At 42.2% G+C, this 10463-nt stretch overlaps 1 protein-coding gene across 2 annotated transcripts; it reads left to right on the forward strand.

The window, feature by feature from the left end:
* The first annotated feature begins 150 nt into the window (after window positions 1-150).
* LOC310960927 (WD repeat domain phosphoinositide-interacting protein 1-like) lies at window positions 151-10235 on the forward strand. Of its 2 annotated transcripts, none has more exons than XM_083932795.1 (12): window positions 151-535; window positions 2624-2706; window positions 3238-3404; window positions 3491-3587; window positions 4751-4848; window positions 4985-5077; window positions 5152-5222; window positions 5980-6087; window positions 6720-6884; window positions 6986-7093; window positions 8183-8322; window positions 8438-10235. In XM_083932795.1, the coding sequence occupies exons 1-12, from the start codon at window positions 450-452 to the stop codon at window positions 8557-8559; spliced, it is 1338 nt and encodes a 445-aa protein (XP_083788921.1). In that variant the 5' UTR covers window positions 151-449; the 3' UTR covers window positions 8560-10235. The 2 variants fall into 2 exon arrangements, with proteins under 2 accessions (XP_083788921.1, XP_083788920.1); XM_083932794.1 differs by having other exon boundaries at window positions 3235-3404; window positions 8438-10233.
* Window positions 10236-10463: the final 228 nt, after the last annotated feature.

Genomic DNA, 10463 nt, shown 5'->3' on the forward strand with positions numbered 1-10463 from the left:
GTGTCAAATCAGCTAGAGGCTTTAAACAGCTCGACCAATGGAAACGCCGGAAAGGAGGGTTTGGACGGGTGCTGCCAGCCAATCAGGATGCGCCTCAGAGTGACGCATCCACCCATCAGCTGTTTTTGTTTTGTTGTGTGAATACTGGAAGTTAATAACACAATAATAACAGTGTCGGTTGACTCAAGTGAAACGGCTAATTAAAGAGGTGTTATCGTTCATCGGTCGTCGTTCATCCCGTTCAGGGTCGGGGTAGTCCACTCGGTGTGTGAGGATGAGTGCCATCTGAGCCAGCCTGTCCGGACATTCCTCTCCCTCAAGAGTGCGAGCGTGGCGCTTGGAGTCGGGGGGCAGAGGAGGGGAAGCGGCGGGTTCCGGCGGGGATCGACCCGAGCCCAAGGCCTCCGACCTCGGCCAGCGAGAGGACAGGGAATCTGGCGACTCCACCGATGGAGCCCCAGGAGCCCCAGGACGCACCGGACGGCCCCGGAGAGCAGAGAGCCTTCATCTGTGCCTCGTTTAACCAGGACACCACGTAAGCGACCTGCGGGCTGGGCCCCAGCATGAACTCAATCTCCTTGATGCACCTGACTGTTGCATAATTATTTACAGTCGCATATAGCTTACATACGTTTGTCTTATGTCGCTTAGTCACAGCACCAACGATCAGGCAGTTGTGTGTCTGCGCGTCTGAAATGAAAATATAATCTTCTTTATGCCATAAAACTTATAGTCCCTACAGCCGAAATGAAGTAGGCCACTGAGTTAATATCAAATGCCTGTCGCTCGTTAAACTAGACAATAAGTAACAGTAAACATACCATAATTAACTGTCAGAGCAAGGCACTTTTGTGAGGTTATAACAATATGTTAGTGGTATGATAACTGTCTTAGGAAATATCACGGTTTCACTGTATTACATCATCATTATTAGTATTATTGTCATCAGGTATAATGACCCCTAAAGGAATGAAAACGGAAGGGCTTCTTTTATTGAAGCTTGAAACATTTTAAATGGAAGTACGTTTCAAAAGTCTCCCCTTTGAAAATTAATAAAACATTTCCATACCACTGCTGCAACCTTCCTTTACAATCAGAGGTTCCTTTGTGTTTTGTTTTGAATGCTTAATCATTTTTTATGGCCACTCACACCTGTGTTATATGTTTCCACTGCCCCATGCGTAAGGGATTATTAACCATAACAGACAAATCCAGCTGTACGTAGGTGTGACAGGTGTGTCCCCATATATAAACGTCTCCTGTGGCTCTGATTGTAAAACGAACCAGGTGACCAAACAGTCAACCCGCTCGTCTTATCTCTTTGTCATCGTGCTCTTTTCAACTTCAGCTGTGATAAGATAAGGCAAGCTTCCTTGGGGATATTAATAGATTTCAATAGCTGCGCTGCCGTGTAAACACAATAGTCTGGAAGAAATCCTGTCATTTATGGCTGCCAAGCACCTCCTTGGATGAGCTGAAGCCTGGATTTGACCTGGTGACTGCCTCCTGTTGGTTATGGACATACATTGGCCTCATGCTACTGGAACAACATGGCCAATGATGGTTCCTTTATCACCAGTACTGTTTTCATTATTCAATTCAGTTTTATTTATAGTGCCAAATCATAACAAAAGTTATCTCAGGACACTTTACAGAGTAGGTAAAGACCACACTCTATGACTTATTTATGATTTACATAGACCCAACAATCCCCCCGTAGAGTACAGTGGCAACGAAAACCTTCCCTATTACAGGCAGGAACGTCAGACAGACCCATCTCTGTGGAGGACGGACATCTGTCTTGATCGGTTGGGGAGGAAGAAAAGGAGAGAGAAAGAGAGAAAAGACGGACAGATGGACAGAGAGACACAAAGACAGACACAAAGACAGAGACAGACACACTTCCAGTAACTATAATAATATCTACAGTAATGTGAATATGACTTATATGTTATGGCAGTTAATACAGAAGAATAGTAGAAACAAGCACAGCTAAGGTTTTAGATTATAATAGTAGTAGGAAGCGTCATGCAGCTCATTCAAGTATAGGATCTAAATATATGATGATCACACTGATCCTGCACTGTTAACTTTAATGGACATGAACGCTCATAGAGTCAGTGGTATATAGCGGCCATTACATGGCTTTAACACCATTTGTGCAGTACTACACTAATGAGTTTAGGTGTATGTGTTTGTGTGTGTGTGTGTGTGTGTGTGTGTGTGTGTGTGTGTGTGTGTGTGTGTGTGTGTGTGTGTGTGTGTGTGTGTGTGTGCAAGGATAATCCTAGTCTTTTCAATAGCAATTTATTCCTTTTTTTGACCAAATCCATTTACTAATCTGTTCTAGTACTATCAATACCATATAAAAAAATGTTTTCTGGGATTATTATACTGCAACAACAGTAGACTTCATGCATATCAAAATGTTGAAAACCAATGTTAATTTGTATGTGTGTTATCAGTGTGACAGCGAATATCACTTCAGATTACACATGGAACAGTTTCAGGATTATTTTTGTAATCGAGAACTGTAATGACAGTGTTTTTTTGCGGTATTTAATTTCACCTTATAACTATTGTGGATGTGGTTGTTAAAATGGTCTCTGTGTTTTTATTGTAGTTCTCTGTCAGTTGGCACCAAGACCGGCTACCAACTCTTCTCAGTCACCGCTGTGGACAAACTGGACTGCATCCATGAGGGAGGTAAGATGGACACTGTACTTTCTCTCTGCATTAGTCTTAAAGAGTTCAAATGACAGAAAGTGTACAATGTGACGTGGCAGCTACCCTGCTGCCACATCTACAGATCCAGTCATGCATGTACAGTAAGTACACTGTGACGCAGGTTAATACCGCTGGGCTACAAAAAAGAAACCAGACCACTTCCGTTACGCAAATCTTGTCCCGTTGCCTAGAGATTCTACATTCCTATGCAGAATTGAGATTCGTATTCTAAGTTATAGAGATCAATACTACACTATGGATGAGTAGCTCATAAAAGCCCACTTTAAAAAATCCTGATCATCCCTTTATTGTGTAACTGACATGGGAGGATGTAATGGTATCTGTAAAGCCATTTTGTCTTGATCTTTTTTAATTAAAGTGCAGGGAAATGCGTAGGAATCGACAACAGAAGATAATGTATTGCACCGGTAACATGATCTTAAATTGTTTCTATGAATTAAAACGTGCAATCTGTATCCAAAGTCTTTTTTCTCGTCCCTCTCCCAGTAGAGTGTTCAGACGTGTATATAGTGGAGCGACTTTTCTCCAGCAGCCTGGTGGTGGTGGTCAGTCTGTCCATGCCCCGGCGAATGAACGTCTACCACTTTAAGAAGGGCACGGAGATTTGTAACTACAGCTACTCCAACAACATCCTCTCCGTCAGGCTCAACAGACAGGTAAGCACAGGAAATAGATCTTTTTATACCTGTAATTCTCATACATCTCCTTATATGGTGATCTCTGTGTGTCACTGTTACCTCAGCGGTTGGTGGTGTGCCTGGAGGAGTCGGTCTACATCCACAATATCAAAGACATGAAACTACTCAAAACCCTGCTTAACACACCCACCAACCCCACAGGTACGTTGATTCCTGTAGACTTTGATCAAAATCGCGTTAATTACTTAACTTTAAAGCGATAATATGTCACTCACTCGTCTTCAACCACTTATCCGGGGTCGGGTCGCGGGAGCCCCAATCTTCCCTTTCCCGGGTCACATTAACCAGCTCCAACTGGGGGATCTTGAGGCGCTCCCAGGCAAATGTGGAGACATAATCTCTCCACCTGGTCCTGGGTCTTCCCCGAGGCCTCCTCCCAGCTGGACGTGCCTGGAACACCTCCCTAGGAAGGCGCCCAGGGAGCATCCTTACTAGATGCCCGAACCACCTCAACTGGCTCCTTAAGCGGCGATAATATGTAACTTTTGCTGAATATAGGCCACTGTGGCTACAAGTGACATTAACAGTAAATGCAATCACCCATGGTCTAACAGTCGCACAATACGCACACTGACTCTGTAATGTCAGCATCAGTCACCATTTTATTGTTCATGAGCTCAACTTTCTATTTGAAGAATGTGTTATTTGTTCTTTCGGGACATAGTGTCACTTTAGTGCACAGTACCAGTGTAGTGCTGTAATATAAATAGATACTCAAAAGGAAAAAAAAAGTACTCAAACCATTGCAAAATATTCATGCATGTAAATGTTCATGCAGAATTACTTGACATAACTTGTTTGACATGGAAGTTTTTAGGACGATACTAGTCAAATAAGAGACAGATAATACATATTTAGCTCCACTGTAAAGCTACTGGCATCATTGGTCCAACAGATATGGAAGCCCATTCACTCCAGTAAATGAAAATATAGATGAGAACTTGAAAACTCGCCTTGTGCTGATGAAAAAGATCCTGTAAGTCAATATAATGAGAAACTCTCACAAAAATAATTATTTACTATCTCATTATTTTTGACATACTGTTATTATTTCAAGATGAGTAAGTCATTTTTTTGAAATAAGTCATTATTTTGAAATAGTTTCTCATTATTTTCACAATCTAAAGTCATTTTGAAATACTAAGTAATTACTTTGAAATAAGTCATTATCTTATTATTTTTTACATTAAGTCATTATTTTGAAATAATAAGGACCTTTTAAGGTGTGTTGAAGAATAAATACAGGAAACAGAAGAGAAAGAAGACAGGAAAATCCCTAAACCATCCTCTGAACTCCCTCACAGGTCTTTGCGCTCTCTCCGTCAACCACAGTAACTCCTACCTGGCGTACCCTGGCAGCGCCACCATCGGAGAAATCACTGTCTACGATGCCAACAACCTGGTGAGGCTAACATTCAACTCTAACATAGCAACAAAGGCAAAAACGGCAGCTGATATCACATCTCTTGAAAACCCCATTTTGGACAAACAGCTCAATGTTGCTGCCGATGTCATTAGAAGCGTATTTGCCCCTTTAGAGCACTCTGACGCTGATCCAAGCCCATGACAGTCCCCTGGCGGCCCTCACCTTCAACGCCTCTGGCACCAAACTGGCCAGCGCTTCCGAGAAGGTGAGGTTATTTTTCATCCCTCCTCCTGTTTTTATCATCCGCCAGCTTGCGTGTGACCACTTTCTCCTCCGCAGGGCACCGTTATCAGAGTGTTCAGCGTTCCTGAAGGACAGAGACTGTTTGAATTCCGCAGAGGGATGAAAAGGTAAGCGCTCATATTCATGTAGTTTAAAGTATGAACAAGCAAACTGTGGACGAGATGATTCATGGTGGTTGCGTGCCAGAGAATGAACAAAGGGCTCGTGACAAGAAGGTCAGCAGTTTAAATGACCCTCCTATTACTCAACAGTTACTGTTTAGGCCCTGCGGCTCAGTAGCCAATGGTAGTTGGTTGTGGGTGCACAGTGCAGTGTCAATGACCTAGTATCAGTGATTAAGACTACAGAAATGTGAGGAGCTGAATGGTGGAAACATTAGACTCAGAGACACCATAGAGGCTGTTTTCTAACACACACACACACACACACACACAGGCTTCTTATTTTACAAAACATCGATACACTTGAGTATCACAATATTATTTTTTATGACACTGTATCGGTTTTTAATAGTTTACATGCAAAGTTTTTTGGCAGACATTGGTTCATTTTGTGTTGTTTAAACCCCCGAAAATATCTTCAGCCATTTGACTCTTCTACGTGACGACGTATGCATGTCTGTTCTTTTGACTATGACAGTTTCCTAAAATGAGATTTAAAAAAATCAAAACATTCATCATCGCATTGCTTACAGTATCTTAATATATGGCAATATATTGAATCGTAACACCTGTATCGTGATACGTATATCGGCAGATTCTTGCCGATACACAGCCCTAATGTGTTTGTTTTTGAATAATACATCCTTGATATTAAAAATGTACCTTTAATCAAAACCATGTTGTCCTCTTCCGTGTGTGTCAGATATGTTAGCATCAGTTCATTGTCCTTCAGCGCCGACGCACAGTTCCTGTGCGCCTCCAGCAACACGGAGACAGTCCATATCTTTAAACTGGAGCAGCACAGCCCCAGGTACACACTCTCACACACACAGTTTGTTTCTTTAAAGATTTTTATAGGCATTTATAGGACAGGCAGGAAATGGGGTGAGAGAAAGAGGGGGAGACATGCAGTAAAGGGCCACAGGTCAGAGTCAAACCTGCGGTTGCTGGCTCGGGGGCCTTCAGCCTCTTTACATGGGGCGACTGCTCTAACCACTGTACCACCGGCCACCCCTGTCTCTGCTTATTTAATAATTCCCTGATTCTTTTCTAAAGATCAACTAATTACTTACATGACTAACCAACTTCAACACAATGGGCTGATAAGGCTGATTATTATTGCTGGTAATTTAATTCAGATCAAAATAAACCCTATTTTACGCTGATTTAAAAAAATGTGAGCTTGAACATTCATTTCATGTTTTGTGATTTCTCTGTATTAGAAGTCTGCTCCCCAAGCATTGTCCTTCTCTGAACCTTGCATGATTCAGAGAAGGACAATAACCAGCACCCTCCACTTCATTTCTGATGTAAGGCAATCCAGCAGTTTTCCTATGACAATCCAGTTTTACAGAAAACAATCTGAAGGCAGTGATGACCTTATTAATGTTAAAAGCCTTCATCATAGCATATTCAACCATGACCCATATGTTTTCTTTCCAGTCAAGATGAGGAGTCTCCTACATGGTCAGCATATATGGGCAAAATGTTCACGGCAGCCAGCACCTACTTGCCCTCCCAGGTGTCCGACATGATGCATCAGGACAGAGCTTTCGCCACGGTGCGACTCACCATGTTTGGCCTGAAGAACATCTGCGCCCTGGCTACGTAAGGCAGAGCGAGACAAGAGACAGACGAGAGAGGTATGTTTTTTTTTTAAAGACGTGTATTTATGTGTATTGGCATCTTGTGTGTGTTCTGTGTGTCAGGATTCAGAAGCTCCCTCGCCTGCTGGTGGCGTCCTCAGACGGGTGTCTCTACATTTATAATGTGGATCCACAGGATGGAGGCGAGTGCGTCCTGGTCCAAAAACACAGGTGTGTGGGGTTAACCATGTGAGGTCAATGCCTAAACTCAACCATCTTGTGAGACTTACGGGTCTTCTATCTATACATGAACTAATGTATTTAAAAATGAAAATGATCTCCGTGCACACAAGCATTTTGGCGCCGTTTCAGAAATAGTCTGCGTCCATACTAACACACCATAATAGACACATGATATGACTGAATTTATGTACACTGGACAAGTGTGTGTCAGCGTAAACAGGAAGCAGATAGTCTACTCTGTAGCTGGTTGCTTAGTTGCAGAAAACACTGTGGAGGAAGAACAGCAGAAGTAACACCAGAGATTTCTTTTCTTGGGCCGACTAAACAGACTAAAACGCAATCCCGCAGTTTTAAAACTAGAAGGGGGTCAGCAGCATTTTCAAAGGCCTGTTTTAGGGGTTTGAAAACAAAGGAGTAGTGTGGATGCGTGATGTAACCATAGAAAAAGTTATGAGATTTAAAAACAAAAACGTTTTAGGGCCCGTCCACACCACAACGCGTTTGTGTGACCGCAAATGTTTTGTATCCTTTTGGCCGATCAGCCAGACACATGGGGCGTTTTTGGAGCCTGAAAACTTTTTCTGTAGCTAATCTGCATATATTGTGAAGCGATGACACTGCCACCTCTTGACCCTATAGCCTTCAACCTCTAGCCCTTGACCCTCTTAACCTGCGACGTCACGTAACAACAATGCCCGTGCTCCGTCTCTTCTTCTCTGCTTTTGGTTTATTTCTGTGGCAGAGTTACAGTGCCACCTATAGGCTTGGCATTGTGTACTACAGCGTTTTGAGTTTCAATGGTTTTGTGTGTACACAGATTTTTCTTAAAATGCCGCCGTGTTTACAGAGAACTTTAGAAGAACAAAAGGTGAAAAAAAGATTGTTTCGGGACGTGTAGACAAACCATTAATTGGCTGAATCGTGCATCAAAGTCTGCATGTAAATAACATGCCGTAGCTTTTGCATCCACATTATAAAGATTGCAGCTTTAAAATGTAACATTGGACCTCACTTGTTTGATCACAGGGAGTTGAGTGTTACGGTGTTGTTAAGCTTTTGTCTGCTCTGTTCGTGCAGGCTGTTTGACTCCGACGAGGAGCAGGTGGAACAGAAGGAAGAGGAGGATCCAGAGGAGGATTCTCCCCAACCAGCCGGCCCATCATATGCTGCCACTGTGGCTCTCCCTTCAACCCCACCCTCCTCCACCACTCTCATGGGTACAGTGTTCCTAATCATCATAAACTCATAAAAACCATTACAAGATTTAAACTAAAATCTTAAACGGAAGTGCTTTTAAGTCTTTTTGACAATCTCAGAAATGTTACTCCCCAGGTTACTCTGAGGACGGTGGAGCCCAGAAGGGTGAGGTCATCCCAGAGCACGAGTTCGCAGAGGGCCCCGTCTGTCTGGATGACGAAAACGAGTTCCCTCCAGTCGGCAACCAGGGTAACTGACCAAACCCCCTGGTGAAACATCCAATTCCTGCATAACAATCAGACTGTTTCAAGCAGGGAAGGTGGACAAAAATATTCCTGTGTTGAGACATTGTGACACCCCCGCCCTTACACATGTACCCCTGCTGGCCTAGGGTCAAATCTTGCCAGAATGTTACTTCCTGGTGTTTCTGTATTCTGTGTCCCCCTGAGTGGAATGTCCACTCATCATTAAAACACAGTCACAACTGTTAACGCCCCTATAACGCCATTAACAACAGTGTCAATTTTCTTTTTTTTTTAATATATATTATCATGGTAGCAATCCAATGAACATGTGATTAATCTGGCAGAGTATTATAAGGTGGTAGAGGAACGTACAGGTGGACCGATGAGTAACCAGGGACAAGATTCACAAAAATGCTCTTAAGAGAAGTCAAAACGTTAGTAGCTTCTAAACGAGTCAAGTAAGGCAATAATTAAAGGCATAACCCGTAATATTTTCATCTAGTTGTCGGTTAAGTTACTATCTATCAAGATGAGTCAAACCAATGGTGATTGATCATATGACCCACTAATGAAAGCAATTGTTTCATTTTTTATGTCCGTGGAGACATTCCCCCTCTAAATGCAAATGCGGTGCATTTGTGTTAGTGACGCTGCTGACAGCCGTTGGTCTGCCGGTGGAGCTCGTCACTGCCAGTTATGCTGTGTTCACTTGTAATCAGAAATCGGGAACTTCCCAACTTCTGAGTCAGGCCTGTAGTAAGGGCAGAAGTGTTATAGGAACATGTGGGTGTGTGTGGATTTAAGAGGGTAACAGACAAAAGAACAGACTCACTTGCAATTACATCTTACTGCCAAAGAGGCCGCTAGAAACATCTCAAGTATCTCAAATCTTACGGATTATGACTTTATATCAATTTGACCATTTATCTGTTTTATGTTGTATACTCAGTGCTGCACAAACATTTTCGCTAAAAACCTTACTATTCACACTTCCGCGTAAACAGCCTCACGAATAGATGAGAAGTGTGCCTACACAAGCTTCTCTGGCAAGTAGCTTTGTGTTTTAGTTATAAATAGTAAGTTTAATAGTAATAAGTATTACTTCAGTGCTTCATGCTTTTGATTGATATTCAAATGGTTATTTTCCTTGTTTTCTCACACAGGTTTTAGAAATTAGCATCTGAAAATCTAGCATAAGGGCATTTTTGTTAATCAGGCCTTGAGAATCTGGGAGCTTGTCAATGGGCATTAAATGTGTCACACCTCAGTCAGGAGAAGCAGTAGTTCACTCAAGAAGATGTTGTAAGTGTGATACACTATTTAAATCCATGCAGTAAGTATTATATGACTTGCGGATGCAGCTGTCATACTAATTATGGTAGCGATAGATGAGAATAAACACCGGCGGAGTCACAAATGTAACCTGATAATATATGTGGAGGATGAGCAGTCAACAGCTAACTGTGAAGAGCTCAGTGGTTGAAGCTGTACAAGTTACACATCCTTGAACCTCAGTGGTATCCTGAAGACGTTTTGATTTACTACATGATGCTGAATATGTTAACATGCGAGTCATAGTCATTTTTACTTTGATGTATTAAATATTCTTTTGCAAAAACGTTTCAAGTATTATTACACATCGACGCATAGAATTACCATGTGTAAATAAATATACATTGAGGATTTTTACTGTGTATAATGTATATATAACATTTATATACCGTATAGTACTGTTGTAATAAGTAACGTGGTAATACTACATGGCTTGCCAGAAGGTGGCGCTGTTAGGACACCTGTTGCTGCATTGAGCTGTTCGATACTGGACATTTACAACAGAGACTCATTAAAGCTGAGAAGTGATTCAACCTCTGCACGTTGTAGTTGATGTTCCTGTGCTATATCTTATCCAACAAAAT

This window comes from Echiichthys vipera, assembly GCF_963691815.1.
Source record: "Echiichthys vipera genome assembly, chromosome: 18".
Lineage (NCBI taxonomy): Eukaryota > Metazoa > Chordata > Actinopteri > Perciformes > Trachinidae > Echiichthys > Echiichthys vipera.

Excerpts from the sequence above, each read along its gene's own strand:
- LOC310960927 (XM_083932794.1), top strand. The coding sequence starts at position 450 with ATGGAGCCCCAGGAGCCCCAGGACGCACCGGACGGCCCCGGAGAGCAG. Across the intron at positions 536-2,623 it reads TCGTTTAACCAGGACACCAC|TTCTCTGTCAGTTGGCACCA; the intron begins GTAAGCGACCTG and ends TTTTTATTGTAG. Across the intron at positions 5,223-5,979 it reads TTCCGCAGAGGGATGAAAAG|ATATGTTAGCATCAGTTCAT; the intron begins GTAAGCGCTCAT and ends CGTGTGTGTCAG.